Genomic DNA, 20,224 nt, shown 5'->3' on the forward strand with positions numbered 1-20,224 from the left:
AATGTCCTATATCACATGTCCTTTGTAGTTAATTTAGATATTTTTAATAGTTAAAATGACTTGATTTGCCCTTTCTAATTCTAGAATTAGATCAAATGTTTTTTGTGTCCATGAGGCAAAAACAAACAAAAACAAAAAAAACCTCTTTCTTTCTCTCCTTTAGAAAATTTCTTTAAACATGGGTGAAACATTGGACACTTCACTACATCCGTAGCTAACATTGTCTTAGGCAGCTCCAAGTCAATTTGTTATGTCGGCCAACAGGGCTGATAGCCTTTCCCTGTAACTAGCCAGGTTTGCTCCAGCATTCAAAGTTGTTTCAAAAACTGTCCTATGAAAATAGTGTGGCTTTCCTTCAGACCTCCCATGAACATTTATACAGAGAAGGAATCACAAATAAAAAAGGTGGTATAAAGAAATACTTCAAACTATCTCATATTTTACCTGTTTTCGTATATCAAGCTCGTATGAAAATTCATCATTCGTAGTATTAAGTCTTGATTTGGGTTTCTTCCACTGTATGAGACAATTTGTTTCTGAGCAGTTCACAGTGATATTAGATGGTGGATTAAATATTTCTGCAACCCAAATTTCCAAGAGAAAGTACAAATCAGAAAAGTTCCTCTAAAAATCTTTTTCCTTGCTACTTTTACCACCTGATAAGCCTGACTAACATATTTGATTGTAAGAAACTTATGGTTAAGATTCATCCTTGCACTCTTCTTAGCACTTAGACTGCCTTATGCATAGTAGGTTCTCAGTAAATGTTTGATGAATGGATATATGTCATGTTAATTCCAGCTGCTTGCCAAAGTCTGACAACAATCCCTTCTTTCCTTCCTTCCTTCCTTCTTCCCCAATTCCCTTTTTTCTCTTCTTTTTTTTAATGGGGAAAATGACATTAAGTGACTTTATACAAGGTCACACAGCTAAGTAAAATTAAGTGTCTGAGGGCAGATTTGAACTCAGTTCCTCCTGACTCCAGGACCATGTTCTAATTCATTGCACCACCTAGCTGCTCCCCTTCTTTTTTCTTTATTCATACAATTACTATTTACCAACTCCATAATCATCATCTTCTTAGACTCTATCTAGCATTTTACTTATAGTCATTCTCTATTTCTGAATTCTTTCCTCTATTTCTGGATTTTCATGACTGTTTAGTGGAATATTATTCATGTTCCACCCAGTAGATATATTCCAAAATTTTGTCCTGTGATTTTCTCTCTCCACCTTCTTTTAGTACTTCACCCACTCCTTCATGTTTAATTATTGTATTTATACAAATGACTCCAAGATATATATACGTATATGTACATACCCAGCCCTGGTCTCTCTTGAGCTTTAGTCCCACATTAAAAATGAGCTTTTGGCCATTTTGAACTCTCAAAATCAAACAGATCTTTCCTTCAAATTGTACATCCATTAAAAACTTCATTATTTCCTTTAAGGACACCACCAGCCTTCTAACCCCATATGTTTGCAACCATGGCATCTTTCTGTACAACTCATTCTCTCTCTCAGCTCATACATCCAATCATTTGTTAAATTTTGTTAATTCTAATTCTGTAATAGATCTCAAATATGTCCCTATCTTTCACATGGCCACTATTCTAATTCAGGATCTCTTTACCTATAATATTACCACTGTGCTTTAAATGAACTTTCTCCATTTAGTCCTTGCCCTCCTCAATACAGCCACCTTACAGCTACCATGTGATTTTTGTAAAGTATGGTTAAAATCATGCCACTCTCCTGATTAACAAACTCCAGTGGCTCCCTCTTGATTCTTAGGATTGAAAGCATAGTATATTTTGTATGACACAATGTTCTTCACAGTCTGATTATTTATTTTTGTTTTTTGAAAGGCAATGGGATTAAGTGACTTGCCCAAGGTCACATAGCTAGGTAATTATTAAGTAAGTGTATGAGGCTGGATTTGAACTCAGGTCCTCCAGGGCTGGTACTCTATCCACTGCACTACTTAGCTGACCCCACAGTCTGATTCTAATATATTTTTCTAGGTTTACTATTTATTACTGCCCTTCATATACTCATCATCATAATAGTAATTATTATTATTATTATTGTTATTATTATTAGTATTTGCAAGGCAATGGGGTTAAGTAACTTGCCCAAAGCCACACAGCTAGGTAATTATTAAATGACTGGGGATGAGTTTGAACTTGGGTCCTTCTGACCCCAAGGCTGGTCCTCTATCCACTGTACCACCTAACTGCCCCATTGCCCTTCATATACTCAATGGTTCAGTTAGACTGGTTTTCTTGCTGCTTTCTCACACAGAGTATTCCATCTCCCATCTTTATGCAAAGGTTTTCCCCAAGCCCTGGAATACACTTTCTTCTTGCTTTTATCTCTTAGAATTCCTAGATTCCTTCAAAGTTCAGTTCAAGTGTCATCCTTTCCTGACTCACTTCCCCCCCCCAAGTGCTAGTATCATCATCTCAAAATTACCTTGTATTTGCTCTTCACATATTTTCTTTACACTTATATGTTTAATTTGTTTCTCCAAAAAAATGTAAGTTCCTTGAGATCAGGGTCATTTCATTTTTATTTTGATATCCACAGCAATTTACATAGTTCCTGGCATATAAGAGGTTCTAAATAAATACTTGTTGATTTTATTTCTTAATCAACTGTTTCAAGCTTCTCTAAATGTTAGAAAATAGTGGAAGCATCTTGGGATTATAGACAGTATACAGGTGAGAATCTTTGACAGCCACCCCATTTTTGGCGTCTCATGATTGACACCAGACTATTTTCTATTTGTCCTTGGAGTTCAGTTACCCAAATCAAAGTCATAGGGAACATCTGGAGTTTGTTCAGGTTAGTGGAATGGTTATATCCATGCATTAAGAAAATCATGTGGTTAAATGCATGGACCCTGAATTGAAGAAGGGATAGACTTAAGGCAGAAAGCCCACTTAGAAATCTGTTGTCATAGTCCAGGTAAGAGATAATGAGACTCCAAATTAGAGCCGTTGTAGTGTGAGTAAAAGAGTTGGGACAGATTTGCTAGGCTGAAAAGAGGTCCTATATTTCATTGGCCAAAAAAATGTTTTTTTTTTTTAATTTGGGGAATCCTATATACTTAAATCATTCAATATATTATCAATATGAACATATCTTTTAACTATTAATATTTAAGTAAGGCAGATCATTTGCTTCTCACCTATGGAAAATAGTGAAATCTTCTTAGAACAAAAATTTTTGATTTTTGTTCTTTCACTGGTACCAGTTATAAGGAAGTGAGCCTTGCCTCTGAAAGTACTAAGCTCATCAAAGTGACATCCTACATGCCTCTTCCGGGAATCCTCTATGTAACTAGTACATTCTTTTTCTTCTTGTCTTCTGCAATAGATCAAATACATCAGATTAGTAGAATATATAACTTTGCATCATAGTTCTAACAGTTTTCATCTACAGTTAAAACTTACCTAGAATTCTGTGAAAAAAGGTAATATTGGACATCCTTTGGAGCAGTTCCACTTATTGTCCAAGTGCAATTCATGAATAAAACATTGTAAACTCTACAGGAGAAGTTTTTCACAACTGTATCTTCTGGGTAGATATAGAAAGGACAGAAAATGTATTTTGAAGTTAAAATAAGATCTGATACTGATTCTTGATGGGAAACAAAAGGAAGGATTAAAACTCAAGATTTCTTACCAATGTTATTAAAAATGAATTCTTTTTTGGATGTATTCTGATATATAAGAGAATCTATAAACTTTGTTCCACAATTAGAAAAGCCACAACAGAAGTTCTCATTATCCTCGTTGTCCTAAAAACAAAAACAAAAATAAAAACAAAAACAAAACCACAGCATGTTTGTAGTAATCATTAGTTGAATTAATTAATGGTGCTTTACCCTATTCCTAAATATCATTTTGCCTTGTTTAAATTGCATCTTGCTATGAATAAATCATATTATGAGCCTTGTTTAAAGATCTATTTTCAGAAGGACATGTCAAGAGTTCTAAGTGGCTGATGAGGAAACCAAGAAGAATAAATTATGTATATCTGAAAAGGTCCAGTTAATGATAGGAGCCTTTTAAAAATAGATTTAATAGATATATCAAAGTGGCAGCTAGTTGGTGCAGAAGCTAGAGCAGTCCAGGAGTCATGAAGATATGAGTTCAAACCTGGACCAGACACTTACTAGCTGCCTATCTGGATAACTTACTTAACCTTAATTTGCCTCAGCTCCTTTTCTGTAAAATGGGAACACACTGGAGAAAGAAATGGTAGGAGGCAGCTAGGTGGTGTAGTGGATAAAAGCACACGCCCTGGAGTCAGGAGTACCTGAGTTCAAATCTGGTCTCAGACACTTAACAATTACCTAGCTGTGTGGCCTTGGGCAAGCCACTTAGCCCCATTTGCCTTGCAAAAACCTAAAAAAAAAAAAAAAAAGAAATGGCAGACCATTCTGCTATCTTTGCCAAGAAAACTATGTTTAAAGGGTCTTGAAGAGTAGGAGGTGACTGAACAATAACATCACCAGATATCAAAAACACCCATTTTCCACTTTCCATTTGATGAGATCAATAAAAAAGGAAATAAGACATGAAGTCATACTTACCATCACTGGTAAATTATGTGTTTTCTTTACAATTGTGGGTGTTGTGATCTTGTCACTATTGATCCAGGTTAATTCCGTTCTCCTTGTAGTTTTTTCCGGGGTTGTGAGTTGTACTTTAGCTGCAAGTTCTTCAAAGGATTGTTCATTGAGGTTTTGTGTCACAAGTTTCACCCTTCTTCACTTTACTCCTGATTTTTTTTTTAACCTTTACCCTAGAATCTCATCCTCTCCTCCCCAAATCCTGACTCCCTCTCTAACATTCCTGTATCCTTTATCCTTCACTTCTCATTCTTTTTCTACTTTTTTCTGTTATTAATCTTAATAGCATTTCCCCCAATTAAATGAAAAGTTAGTTCTAGGTATTCTCTTTTTTGTTTTTGTTTTTGCAAGGCAGCATTTGAACTCATGCTCCTGATTATGAATATCTCATTATCATATCCACTGTGCCACCTAGCTACACCCCTCAGCATTCACTTTTATAAAATTTTCTCCTTTCCCTTCCATCTTTCTTTCTCAAGATAGCAAACCAATCTGATATTCTATATATATGTATACATGTATGTATACACACACACACACACACCACCCACAGTTTTGTTAATGTATTTCCATAGTAGTCATGTTGCAAAAGAAGAAGCAGAACAAAAGGGAAAAAACATGAGAAAGGAAAATAAAAAAATAAACAAAGGGATAAACGATAAGTTTTGATCTGCATTTGGACTCCATAATTCTTTGGATGTGGATGGCATTTACCATCACAAACTCTTTAGAATTGTCTTTGCTGATGCTTTTCTTTTTCTTTCTTTCTTTTTTTTTTTTTTTTGCAAGGCAGTGGGGTTAAGTGATTGCTTAAGCTCACAGAGCTACTAATTGTTAATTGTCTGAGGCTGTATTTGAACTCATGACCTACTGCCTGCGGGGCTGGTGCTCTATCCACTGCACCACCTAGCTGACCCTTGCTTCTTATTCTTTACCCTAACATTAAAATAGGCTCCAATTCCACTGGTTCTCAAAGAGATACAAGAGCACCTCTTCTAAGTCCAGAAAGCATTAGGTTTCTTGCTTCCTTAACTCTTATCCACTCTAGTATCCATTTTTTCTCTTAAAGTCTTCAGTGACTTTCACATGGTTAAAATTAAAAGAAGTCCTTTGTAATTCCAAATCTACTTAACTTTGCTGAATTTTAAATGTTATTCACTGCTCTTATCTCAAAATTCTCTCTTAACTTGACTTCCAGAATGAGGTTCCATACTGCAATATCCTCTTTTGGTCATATATGTTGATGCCCAACACATATGCTCAGGAGCTCCTCAATTAACTAACCTCCAACTGGATTATCTTTCAGGGTTCCAATTAGTCTAGAAGTACAAACTTGCTGGGTTTTTGCTATAGTTTAGGTATGATCACATCTGAGGCATTTTCTTTCCATCCAATACATATACCCAGTTGCTATGCTCATGCAATGGCTATATTTAAATAATTTCTCTAATTGAACATTTCAAATCTGATGTGACAAAAAAAGGTATCTTTCATCTATGCCTTTCCTTCGTTACCCAATGTTACTATCAGAGTTGTAATATCACCTATTTTCTCAATACTCCCATTGAATTGTTGTGGCCCAAATTAACTCTTTCTTGTCCTCTTACTTTTTTTTTGTTAATATTTGCTACTATCTCCTGTAAAACACACTTCCACATTATCTCTCACTCCTCTGGGCTTTTATAACTGATTCTTTCTTCTATTACAGTCTACATTATGTTTCTACCAAATATCATAAAATTGTGAATTTAGAGACACCACAGAGCTTAGCAAATTCAGCCTTTTCATGTTACAGATGAGGAAAATTATTCCCAGAAAGTTAATGTGATTTGCCTAAACTTGCCCAAGAAGTGAAAGAGCTAAGATTTGAATCTACATCTATCAGCTACAATTACTCTAGTCTTTCTCTTATTCTCAATGCTTCCTCTAAAATTGACTTCTCTATTTATCCCCACCCTTATTAATAGTTTTTCATTGTAGCTTTTAATGTACCAACATATCAAAATCTTACAAAACTTATTAGGCTATATTAGATGGTGCTACTTGATTTTTCTTCATTTAGTTGGACATCTAGGTAATTCGGTGGATAAAGCACTGGGTTTGGAGTCAGGAAAAGTTGAGTTTAAATCTGACCTCAGATCTGTTTCTTCTTCCACAACTGAGACTAATATAGAAATATATTTTACATCATAGCACATATATAAATTATATCAAATTGCCTGCCATTTTCAGAAGAGGGGAGAGGAAGAAAGCAGGGAAAAATTTGGGAACTCAAAATCTTGTAAAAATGAATGCTAAAATTTTTCATGATATGGCCTAAGCAACTTCCCTTTCCTAGCTTACCCAGCTCCTTTCTTTTTGTCTTTAGGGGATTCTTGAAATCTCACCTTTCATAATTACTTTAAAAAGGAGATTGTGAGTTTTACTTACAAATGTTTTAGGAAAATCACAGAATAAATATTTGAGGTTTTGTTCTAAGGCTGCCACTCAATGTATGTTCTTGAGAAAATTTATTTAAATTCTATATGTTTCCAAATAGATATACTGACATTTGTTCTGTTTATTTAGTTGTCTTCCTCCAAGGTCAAAATTAGAGAAGCATTTTAATAAGTATAAATTGTTATGAATAAAGAAGATATTCTTTGTCAAACTCCCTATATTTATTCTCTTTTTTACCATAGAAAAATACTTAAAGTATTGTTTCTTTATAATATTAATTAAAATAGGCATTTTTTCAGAGATCATGATTACTTTATGCAACATCTCTTAGGTAGAACCTTTAAGAGACTGGCTATGAATTTAGCTTACTGTTTATAGTGTTAAGTAGAGGATCCACATAGCAATTTTTGGTTAAGCACATCTCATTTGTAAGGTTGCTACTGATGCCAGAAATAGTGCTAGATGTCTTTGCTGAAATATATGTAGTGAATAAATGAAGCCAGTTGAAGGCAATTTGATAAAATGGAACTGCACTCAGCTAGGCATGGTAGTATACATTTGCAGTCCCAGCTGTTGGGGAGGCTGATGGATTGTTTGAACTTGGAAGTGCTGAACTGCAATGGGCTATGTTGCTCAGATGTCCTCACTAAGTCTAGAACCAATATGGAGAGCATCTCAGAGCAGAAGGCCACAAGGCTGCCTTAGGAAGGGGGAAAACTGGTTCAGGTTAGAAAAGCAGGAGACTAAACCTATGCAAGAATTATAATTGGAATAGGTTTGGTATCCTATTCTAGCCTGAGGAAATAATCTCAAAAAATAAAATAAAGGAAACTGCTCAGATCTTTGGGACATTCAACTAAATTCATTTAATTATTATACTATACTCACCCTCTTGCTCCCGTGTCAGGCAGAATGCTGGGGTTAATATCACTGACGTCCAAATAAAGAAGACCATGAGATCAGCCATGGAGTAGACCATTAAGAACATTAGAACTGTTGAAATGAAAAAAAGAAGAAACAGTTGTTAGCATACTCTGAGAAAATTTACTCCCCTATGTTTCTAGCCATGAGAAGTACTAGTCCCTAGTGTGTTATAATTAGTCCTTAATGATTTCCTAATATTTCTTCTGGATCTTTTATATTTAATTTTCCAATGAGTGCTGGTCTTTTTGTAAAAAAAATAACTGAAAGTCAGTTCATCAAAAATCCATTTTTTTCATGCAAGATTATCTTCAACTTTGCTGGATAAATTATTTTTAGTGTAATCTCAGCTCATTTGCTCTTCCAAAATAAACTATGGTCTTTTGTAGAAGTTGTGTAGAAGTGTATAAGTTGCTAGGTCTTGTGAAGTGCTATTTGTTTTCCCACATTATTTAAATTCTTTTTTTTTCTTGTTGCTTGCAATAGTTTCTCTTTAATCTGGGAATTTTGAAACTTGCCTATGACTTTCCTATAAATTTTCTTCCTAGGATCTCTTTCAGATAGTGATTGGTAGATTCTTTTCATTTCTACTTAATCTTCTTGTTTTAGAAATTCAGGGAAATTTTCTTTATTAATTTCTTGTGATTTTGTAACCAGATTATGTTTTTTGGTCATAACTTTCAGGTGGCCTAACAATTCAGATAGATTCTTCTCAGTCTGTTCTCCAGATCAGTTGTTTTTCTAATGAGATGTTTGAGATTCTCTTTTATTTTTTTCTAGTTTTATTATATCTTTGTGTCTTACAATGTCACTTGATTTCACTTGCCTAATTCTATTTTCAAGAAGTTATTAATTTCCTTAAGATTTTGTTATTTCCTTTTCTAATTGGTTAACTTTCTCAAAATTTTCTTGGATTGTTTTTAATTTTTTTAAAAACTAATTTTTAAAATGCTCTAAATCATTATTGATTAGTAAATGCAAATTAAAACAAACTTGAGATATTATTTTATACCTATTGAATTGGTTAAAATGATAGAATGGGAAAGTAATAAATGTTGGAGGGGATGTGGAGAAATTGGCATACTAATTCATTATTTATGGGATTGGGAATTGATTCAATCATTTTGGAGATCTGTCTAGAATTAGACCCAAAGAATTATTAAAATGTTTATATCCTTTGACCCAGCAAAACTATGATTAGGTCTATTTCTGAAGATAATTAGAGAAAAAAGAAGAGAACTTAGATGTTCTAAAATGTTTATAGTAGCTCTTTTTGTGGTGGCAAAGAACTGAAAATTGCAGGGATGTCCATCAATTGGAAAATGGCTGAAGGTTTATGATTGTGATAGAATACTATTGTGCTATAAGAAATGATGAACCTAATGTTTAAAAAATACATGGAAAGGCTTGTATGAAGTAATGAAGAGTGATATGAGCAGAACCAAGATAATATTGCATATAGTCTTAGCAAAATTGTTTTAAGAATGACTTTAAGGGGCAGCTAGGTGGTGCATTGGATAAAGCATTAGCCCTGGAGTCAGGAGGACCTGAGTTCAGATCCAGCCTCAGACACTTAATAATTTTCTAGCTGTGGGACCTTGGGCAAGTCACTTAATCCTGTTGCCTGGGAAAAAAATCCAAAGAATGACTTTAAGTGAATAAGTCATTTTAACTATTGTAAATACCCAAATTAGCTATCAAGGATATATTAAGAAAGATATCTGCATCCAGAGAAATAATTGATTAATAGAAGTATTTTTAGAATAATTTGCTCTCACACACACATATATGAAAAGAAATTTACATGATAATTTTGTTGTATATTTGGAAAAAATAGCAGGTTGTGCACCTGTGCAATCATCTTTTTTTTTATCGTACCATGTTATGGAAATGTTTGTTTTATTTTATTTCCTTTTTTCCCTTCCTCTGTCCCTCCTCCCTCCTTCCCTCCCTTCCTTCCTTCCTTCCCTTCCTGTTGTCTCATCAGTACAGGGAATGTCAAGAGATGAATCTTTCCCTACCAGGGTAGATATTCTGAGTTAATTAAAGGTTAAGTGCTTTCTCAGGGTCATATAAGCAGTATGTGTCAGAGGTGGAACTTTAACCCAGGTTTTCCTGACTCCTAGATCTAATTCCCTATCAATTACCCCATACTATTTATCTGAACTATAACTAGTAACTTGTTATTATTGAAGATGTTGTTTTCACTGTTCCCAAGACTGCCTTTTTTATCACTTTGGTTTCTGTTTGTTTGAACTGATTCTGAAACTAAGGAAAGGCAAAACTAGCTGCCATCTAGTAAATGGGGGGGGGGAAGGATATAATGTGAAATACTTTTAAATACAAAAATACTTTTTGTAAGTAAACATTTTAAATGCAATTTATATGTCTATCACAAACTAAATCACATTATGGTGTAGTTCATGAAAGTAGATTCAACATGTCTAAAAACAGAATTCATTATCTTTCCCCTAACTCTCCTCTCCCTTCCTATTTTCCCTTTTACTTATAGAGGGCATCTCCATCCTCCCAGTCTCCCATGCTCACAAGTTGGGAGTCATTCTTAACTTTTCATTATCTCTCACTCCATGTATTCAACTTGCTATCAAGGCTTGTTGACTTTGCACTGTCTTTCCAATATTCCCCCTTTCCTCAGACCTTGCTTTTATTCTTGGGCACGTCCTTGTTCTCATCACCTTACTTGAATTATCATGATACATTGCTGGTGGATTTGCCTGGTGGATCTCTCTTTACTTCAATCTATCCTCCATTCAACCACCATAGTGATTTTTAAAGTACAAATCTGATCATGTCACCACTGCCTCTATTCCTCTTACTCTATAAATTCCAGTTTCCTCTTATAATGTTTAGGATTAAATAAAAAATGCTGCTGGCATTCAAAGCCTTCCATAATCTATCCCTGCCTACCTTTTCAGTCTTCTTATACCTTATTTCTGGACGTATATTGGGATCCAATGGCATTGGACTCTTGGATGTTCCATGAACAAGACACTCCAATTCTTTATTTTTTAAGTTTTTTTTTTTTGCAATGCAATGGGGTTAAGTGGCTTGCCCAAGGCCACACAGCTAGGTAATTATTAAGTTTCTGAGGCTGGATTTGAACTCAGGTACTCCTGACTCCAGGGCCAGTGCTCTATCCACTGTGCCACCTAGCCTCCCCACAATCCAGTTCTTGACTGGGCATTTTCTCTGGCTATTCTCTTTATCTAGATTACTTTCTCTCATTATCTTTGTCTATCTTCTCTGGCCTCCTTTAATTCCCAACTAAAATCTCTTTTTCTACAGGAAATCTTTTATTTTGACCCTTATAATTCTAGTGCTTTCCATTGGTTGACTATTTCCTATTTATCCTATTTATAGTTTGTTTGCATATAATTATTTGATGCCTCTTCCATTGGATTGTGAGCTCCTTGAGGGCAGATAACTGACTTTTGCCTCTTTTTTGTATCCTCAGCACTAAGCTATGTTTTTTGTTTGATTGTTTCAGTTGTGTCTTGGGGTTTTCTTGGAAAAGATATCATAGTAGTTTGCCATTTCCTTCTCCAGCTCATTTTACAGACAAATTCATGAAGTTGAGTCTTCCTGATTTCAGGCTCACTACTGTATTCACTGAAGAGGAAACTGAGGCAATCAGAATTAAGAGACTTGAACAGAGTCGCATGGCTAGTAAGGCTCTGAGACCAGATTTGAATTCATAAAGATGAGTTTCCAATTCCTGCCCCAGCTCTCTATCTACTGTTCCACCTAGCTTCCCTTAATGAACATTGTACACATTTGTATATCTACAACACATTTCCTCCAATAAAATGTAAGATCCTGAAGAGAAAGGATAATTTTTTTACTTTTCTTTGTAGGTCCCAAACTCAACACAGTACATAAGAAGCACTTAATAAATGCTTGTTGACTGGTTGATTAATTGACCTGTGTTTTAATTCCCTGTAAATGATTTGAAAGTCTTTTGAGGATAGTTCCTAACCATCTGCACTCTAAACAATTCTGAACACATCAGAGCAAGTTAGTTGTCCACTTCCTGTCTTTAGACCTGTGATTCCTCATAAAAAGATACTGATCTTTCTGGGTACAGAAAGAGCACTAAACTTGCCATCAAACATTCTGGGTTCAAATCCTAGTTTTGCCATTAACTGTCACTTAGCCTCATTGAGTGCCTCATTCCTCATCTGTAAAATGAGGGGATTAGACTGTATGATTCCTATATGCATAACTCTGAGAAAGAAATATGCGTTGGATTGAATGTCAGTTAGCCTGAGTTGTTATTCATTAATGCATTTCATAGGCTTAATCATTCCTAATTTCCTTTCTTTTTCTTCTGTTTTTTTGGTTTTTGCAAGGCAATGGGGTTAAGTGGCTTGCCTAAGGCCACACAGGTAATTATTGTCTGAGCACATTTGAACTCAGGTCCTCCTGACTCCAGGGCCAGTGCCCTATCCACTGTGCCACCTAGCTGCCCCAATTTCCTTCCCTTTTAAATGCCCAGTCATTTATTTGCTATGTATATTTGTACATAATTGAAAATTTATGTAAATGAATGCTGTGATGTGCAAGTGAATTGAATTTAACTGGATCTGCAAAATCACTAGTCTCACTTTCTCCTCTAGATCCAAAATAGATCAGGATGACTAGAGATGGCCTTGGATGTAGTGGAAGATCTTGATCTTTTAAAGTTAGGTCTTTTTTTAGGAGTGAAGTAGTGAAATTAGGGAATATCTCTATTGGGACAGAGATGGAACCAGATCCCTCTTGAGAAAGATAAAAAAAATTTAATACATTAGTATTCAAAATGCATTAACAGTGAGATATGACCCTCAATAAAGCTATTATAATCTAGTGGTATCTTAGACTATATTGAAAGACATGTTGTGGAGTTTGCTATACTCTGCAATCATTAGAACACATCTGAATTTTTATTCACATATTTCAGAAGTGAAATTAATTTTTTCTAAATATTATTTATTCAAGGCAATGGGGTTAAGTGACTTGCCCAAGGTCACACAGCTAGGCAATTAAGTGTTGGAGGCAGGATTTGAACTCAGGTCCTCCTGACTCCAGGGCTGGTGTTCTATTCACTGTGCCACCTAGCTGCCTCTAGAAGGGAAATTGCTAAGGTAGTAAGCTGTCCAGGCTGATGAAAAGTCTCAAGATCATGACATATGGGGATTAGTTCAAGGAATTGGGATTTAATTATCCTAGAGAAGATAAGATTTAGGGAGAACATGATGACTGTCTTCAAGTACATAATGGTTAAGGAATTAAAATTATTCTGCTTTACCTGGGACATGGTAAGTACTTAATAAATGTTTGTTGATTGACTAAATGAAAGTGGAAAGAGGTACTTTTGTTCTTGATGTCAGGAAAAATCTTATTAGTTCAACAAAAGCAGATTGGGCTGCCTTGGAAAGGTGTGAGTTTCTCCTCACTGTAGGGCTTCAAGCAAGGGCTAGATGACCATTCATTATTCACATTGTAGAAAGAATTATTATTCAGATATAGATTGAACTAGATGGCCTTTGAAGGTCATTCTACTTCTATGATTCTATGATTCGATAATATGTCCTTTAACTAGAGAGTGTCCAAAGGCTCTGAGCTAAAGGACTGATGATATCTAGGTACTCTCTGGAACCATATTTATCTTCTGAAACTTGTTCATGTTCTCCCATACATCATCCATAGAACAGTCAATTAACATGTTCAAAGCCTTCTTTTCAAACTTGGAACAATATTTTGGCACTAATATAGAATTTTTACTATTTGTTTCCCCCCACAATTGACCTACTCTCTTTTCTAGTCAACATTCCCAGTTATTGACTTTTATTTTACTTCTTGGGCATTATTAGTAATATGGTACAATCTATTTATATCTATTATATGTTCCTTCAAAGGCAGATCTATGGCAATAAATTTTGATAATCTATACTATCAGGGAGTATATGAGAGTTTGTATTTTGCATGGTCAATGGGCATACATTGGAAGTTTATTTTCAAGATCCCATTGTGGAGACTGAATTCTTTTGAGAAATAATTCAAGTCAGCTGAAAATAGTAGCATAAGGTTGAAATTATCCAAGTCTTTGAGACCTGCAGATCTGTCACTGAGCATCATATAATTACTATAGGTGATATTCAGGGAAATCTTTTTGTATGTATGTTACAGTAACATCTATTCACATCCTGCTCAAATGGGTTATTGTGGTCTGGGGGTGAGCCTGGGTTCCCAAAAATTATACTGGAAGAATAGAAGCTTTGGTAGACTTTAATGGACTGCATTTACATGTGAAGGGACTAAAATGAGAAGAAACTAGTAGCAAAGCCAGTGATTTTGTCTCTAATAGGCAAGATGTACTCATCAAAGTCTGAAAAATGCTTTCTTTGCCCTATAGCCTTACACAAAATATTTCTAGCCTAACAAGAAAAGCTTTGGGAAGAGATTCAGTGATCCTGGATGTCTCTCCTCTATGGAATGTCCTTGACTATTTTGTAGAAGCTCATCAGCATTAATTTGTCTATAAGGTGATAACTTTTGGAGGGGGGCGTTTGAGCTGTAGTCCACTTGATTGGGGGTTGGGCTTTCAAAAGTCTCTGAATTTCTTTTTTCCAGTATCCCTCTTTCCCTAACCATATCCCCTTTCAGCTGCCTATTATGTCTTGTCTTTATTAGAATGTAACTTCCATTTGCAAATCCATTGCTTAGTACAATGACCGGTACATAATAAAAACAGAATAAATCCTTGTGGACTGGCTGATTTATTGACTTTGGAGAGTAACCAGACAACTGAAATTGTATCTCCTGAAAGTGTGAAAGTTCTAATAACTACATGAATAAAGACTGTAATGAATACAACAGCAGCAATAACAAGTTTTCTGCCTTTCAGGACTGCCAGGGTCATTGTGAGTAAATGTAAAATGTATCTGTGTGTGTGTGTGTGTGTGTGTGTGTGTGTGTGTGTGTGTGTGTGTGTGTGTGTGTGTGTTTGTGTGTGTGTGTGTGTGTGTGTGTGTGTATAAACTAGTTTTGGAGAAATCTCCCACTTTTCTATTCCATAGACAATTTAAGCCATTTCTTTGGTATGAAAAAACTTTTTAAGTAAGCTCAATTCTATCACCTTTCATACCAGAATTTAAATGGATCTCCTTCTGCCCTCACTTTTTTTTTTTTAACAAAATTGTTGCATCTCTGAAGGGACCCCCAAGGGTCATCTAGTTCAATCCCATACTTGACTGGGAATCTTTACTACAATGCCCCTTAAAAATAGTCACTCAGATTCCATTTGAAGAACACCAATTAAAGATCTGGTAAACTGAATTTGACTTTATGTAGGAAAGCATCATACATTGTACTCACTGTTAGATAGTTTTCTCATCTATTGAGTCTAAATTTGTCTCCTCGAATCTTCTAGCCATTGATTTTAGTTTTTTGGTTTTTTTGGAGAACTATGACATGTATTGATCTTTTGCTTCACTAAAATTCCCTAATTTTTTGTCTAAATTATTATATACCCATTTCACATTTTTACTTGGATAGTAATAATTTTTAAAAAATATTTTACATAGTCTCTGCCTCTTCCCTTCTAGACTATTTTTTAATGATCCTTTTTTCTGAACTCCCACATCATAATTAGCTATCTTTTCACTCTTCTTCTTTCACTTTTTATGTTTCTCTGAGTTTTCTTTCCCTTTTGTTATGATTTTCTGTTCCCCACTCCCAGTTCTCTTTATGTTCTCCATTTGCAACAACTTCCCAAAGATATTGCAATATAGAAAACCTTGTTAAAAGCAGGCAGCTCTATATCCACTGACCAAGGATGCTATAAGAACTTTTGGTTGATCACAGTATTTCTGCTCTGGGTACAGTGGCACTGACTGACAGGAACTAGTCAGTGTAAATATGCTAAGAAGGAGTAAATAGTTACTATTAATTCTTTCAGAGATAGAGGGCTCAGGTTGTCAGAAAAACTTGGCCACAGTCAGATTTTCAATCTTTGTCTACATCACTTGGCTTTACAGTAAATCAACTTCCAAATGTTTACTATTGGTTTCAAGAATATTGAAGTGTGAATCTATCAGTCTTAATCCATTGCCACAATTAGAAACACAGATCAAAGGGCATGGTGATGATAATTCAATTGGAAATGTCTTTAAATACATAAGAAAGCTTCCTGTGTGCCCAGCAAACCACCTCAGAAACAGATTTTATTTTTTTAGAGATAATTTCAGACTATATTTTCCTATTGATACTCATTCAAATCCAGACCATTAGTTTTTCATTTAATGCTTTTCTTCTTCTCCATGGTCTGTTTTGCATTGAGACATTCATTTTTCCATTCCTACTCCCACAAAAACACCAAGTTTATAGTCAGACGTTTTGAACAAAAAACCTTTCATATAACTTTAGATAATGCTAGTGTTGGAAGGGATCTTAGAAATAATATAATACAATCCCTCATTTTTTAGATGAAGAAATTCTAAGACATGTTCACCTAACATAAAATCAAATTGTGTAAGAAATGGCTTACCATTAGCACTGTCTTTCCTTTTGATTCAGTTTTCTTGCCTCCTGGCTACTGAAGTTTTCTTTTAAGCTTTAAGCTTTCTTTTAAACCCACAGTGACTCACTGTTCTTCTTTTGCCATATCCCCACCCCCAAACACACCACTTTCGAAGCTTCCTCATTCAAGCTAAGTGATTTTTTCCTGTTCTTTGGTTATAGTAAAACCCCCGATGAAGCAGATTATTTATTATTTTCTGAATTTGCAAATAATTCTCCCCCCCTCCTGACCCTTCCAAACACACACAGATACACTCACATTCACACTAATATATACAGTCTCCTAAATTTTAACAAAGAAGAAATTTTGTCACTAATCAAGTGGTATAATGATAATATGCATACAATATAAATACAAATGCATATACAATACAAATATAAAGCTCTCTGCTCATGTAAGAACTTTGACAGACCATCATACCAGAATCTTAACTGCTGCAAAGGGGAATGAAGCCATTCAATCAACTTTCTTTCCTTGTAATGAACTATCTCTCAAAGCACCATATAAAACTGATTCATTTTCTTCACTCTATCACCTTATGTGTTGTTATAAGTCCACCAGATCTGTGGTCTACGTGACATAAACGGAGGATGCCCTTAATCACCAACATTTTTTCCTCTTTTGCCTTAGAACTGAGTTCTTCTCTATTCCCTAGGTAACTTCTTCCATCAAGGAGCTTTCTTACTATTTTCTTTTCTTTTTAGTTTTCTAACTTTCAAATTGAATAGAAGAAAATATTTTTTATCTGACACAATTGAGTGTTCTTGTATCTTTGTAGACCTATCATAAGACTTGTAAACCACCAAGAGATCTTTCTTAAACTGGTGAAGCTTAATGTTTATAAGGAGAGTAGTTGCCCAATAATAATGATAAACATTTTATATAGCACTTATTATGTGCTAGGCACTGTTAAGTGATTTAACCAGTAATAGCTCATTTCTTTTCACAACAATCCTGCAAAGGTAGGTACTATTATTATAATACCTATTTTACAGATAAGGATGCTGATGCTGATGATGTTTGTCCTTCATTCTTCTTTTTTGAAGAAAGATTTTATTTATTTTGAGTTTTACAATTTTTCCTCTAATCTTGTTTCCCTCCTCCCTACCCCCCACAGAAGGCAGTCTGTTAGTCTTTACATTGTTTCCATGGCATACATTGATATAAATTGGATGTGATGAGAGACAAATCATATCCTTAAGGAAGAAACATAAAGTATATGAGATAGCAAAATTACATAATAAGATAATGATTATTTTTCAAATTAAAGGTCTTTGTTCAAACTCCACAATTCTTTCTCTGGATATCTCCATTGCAGATATCCCAAAATTGTGCCTGATTGTTGCACTGATGGAATGAGCAAGTCCATTTAGGTTGATCATCACCCCTGTGCTGCTGTTAGGGTATACAGTGTTTTTCTGGTTCTGCTCATCTCTCTCAGCATCAGTTCATGCAAATCCTTCCAGGCTTCTCTGAATTCCCATCCCTCTTGGTTTCTAATAGAACAAGTGTTTCATGACATACATATACCACAGTTTGTTAAGTCATTTCCCCAATTGAATGTCCTTCCTTCTTTTTTTTTTAGGTTTTTTTTTTCTAAGGCAAATGGGGTTAAGTGGCTTGCCCAAGGCCACACAGCTAGGTAATTATTAAGTGTCTGAGACCGGATTTGAACCCAGGTACTCCTGACTCCAGGGCCGGTGCTTTATCCACTACGCCACCTAGCTGCCCCTAATGTCCTTCATTCTTGAAGAAGATCATAATGTCAGGGAAGTGATGCCATGGCAAGCACATGAATTGGATTTGAGTGAGAGGGTGCTGTGCTAAGTCACTAGCCATCTGGGTCCAGTGTCCAGATATGAATTAGTATGACTGGAGATGGTCCTGGATATGAGGAAATCAGGGTTAAGTGACTTGTCCAAGGTCACACAGCTAGTAAGTGTTGGGTGTCTGAGACTGAATTTGAATTCCCATCCTCCTGTCTCTAAGACCACTGCACCACCTAGCTGTCCCAAACAGATGGGGAAGCAAGAAGAAATTAAATGATTTGCCCAGGGTTATAAAGCTCAGTTTTTGAGGCCAGATTTGAACTTGTCTTCCTAACTCCAAGCTCAGCACTATCTATAAACATATATGAGACTTGTATTTTCAGTGCCTAACTTTGTGAACCTGAGTGTCCAGAATCTAAAATTTATAAGGAGACTTGGTGCCAAATATCAATATTGCCAGATTCCCCTTAAGTGAAGACAATGAACCTTAGATTTCAGAGGTCTCCCAAAAAGTAGACACAGCCTTCTTATCAAGAAGCATCTAACACAAGGGTTACATACTGAAGCCTTGTTTTATGTGTTCTTTTGTGATTTGTTTTTTAAGTTTTTGAATCTAAACCTGTCTTAACAAGCAGAAGTCAAGTAGGGATAACATTCTTGCAAACACCAAGGCTAGTGAGAGCCTAGAGACTATAGACTATTATATGAATATTACATAGAATAATTCACTATTAATGACTGACTTTTTGATCTGACCATTACACTTGTTACAAATTTATTTCATCCACTACTCTCCAAAGAGTAGCATATTTACAAATTGTGTTTCTAACATCAAAGTAATCTGCATCTATAGTTAAAGCAAGTGAGCCTGACTGAGGTAAGAAGTCACTCTGAAGGAGGAACAGGAGATTATTGCTGATAACTTAGAACTCTCTTATTATCATTCTACTTCTCTTGGTATCAATTTCCTGTTAGTAATTTCTTCCATATCTCCTCCCTCTGAGTCTGGGGATCATTATCATTGTTAAAGGGATCAGAAGAAAAGTATGAATTGAATGCAGAAATTCAACTTTAGGCCAATGTATTCAAAGATGCACTAACTATCCAGCTTCTGATCAGAATAATGTACAAATATCTTCTAGAAGGTGGAATAGCTCTTCCATATCATCATTCTATGCACCTTAAACAGTGATTCTATCTGTTTTGATCCCCCTCCTTCAGGTCCAGATAACTTCAAAGCAAAATAGAGCAACTGATATTTTTCCCCGTATACAATTTTTCTGTCATGATGTGTTTCACTCAAAGCTGAGAATTTAGAATTCACATTTATACATATTTTTATAAGATCAGCAAGTTGATTATTTCTTATAACACAGTAATATTCCATTCCAACAATATACTATTATATGTGCAGTCTCATTGTAAAATGAACAGAACCAAGAGAACTTTCTGTTAAAGTAACAGTAATATTATTTTAAGGATGACTGTGAGCAAATAAATAATTTTGACTATTAGAAATATACAATTTGACTATAAAGGACATTTAAAGAAAGATGCTATCTGCATCTCAGAGAAAACTGATAAACAGAAGTATGTATAGGATAATTATATATGAAGGTATGAATATGTATATGGCATATGAAAATGCATGTATATATCTATATATGCACATAAAAATATATAGACAGTGATATCTATCAGTAGCTATCTGATTTATTTCTAATGGCAGCTATCTCCAGAGCAGGGGGGGGAGGAGGAAGGAAGGAAGGTTAAAAAAAGAGAAGGGATTTATATGATAAATTTATTATATATTTTAAGGAAATAGAAAGTTTTATATAATAGATTTGCAGTTTCATGTGCAACTATCTTTTT

The 20,224-nt window shown here is 35.0% G+C and overlaps 1 protein-coding gene across 5 annotated transcripts in view; it reads right to left on the reverse strand.

Annotated features, from left to right (window-relative positions):
- The window catches only part of LOC141506686 (granulocyte-macrophage colony-stimulating factor receptor subunit alpha-like), a 62,229-nt gene that overhangs the window by 16,716 nt on the left and 25,289 nt on the right, over positions 1 to 20,224 (reverse strand). For 4 of the 5 annotated variants that reach the window (XR_012473960.1, XR_012473959.1, XM_074213671.1 and 1 more), the window contains exons 3-8: positions 7,970 to 8,074; positions 4,604 to 4,731; positions 3,691 to 3,805; positions 3,459 to 3,582; positions 3,194 to 3,372; positions 445 to 578 (exon numbers count right to left, since the gene is read on the reverse strand). Coding sequence is in view for 3 of the 5 variants with exons in the window: in XM_074213671.1 (XP_074069772.1) it covers positions 445 to 578; positions 3,194 to 3,372; positions 3,459 to 3,582; positions 3,691 to 3,805; positions 4,604 to 4,731; positions 7,970 to 8,069 (780 nt within the window). In the remaining 2 variants the exon portion in view is untranslated. Of the gene's footprint in view, positions 1 to 444; positions 579 to 3,193; positions 3,373 to 3,458; positions 3,583 to 3,690; positions 3,806 to 4,603; positions 4,732 to 7,969; positions 8,075 to 16,550; positions 17,530 to 20,224 lie in introns of those variants that run through there. The other variant, XM_074213672.1, reaches the window with a different exon arrangement.

Source organism: Macrotis lagotis, chromosome 1 (genome assembly GCF_037893015.1).
Source record: "Macrotis lagotis isolate mMagLag1 chromosome 1, bilby.v1.9.chrom.fasta, whole genome shotgun sequence".
Taxonomy (NCBI): domain Eukaryota; kingdom Metazoa; phylum Chordata; class Mammalia; order Peramelemorphia; family Peramelidae; genus Macrotis; species Macrotis lagotis.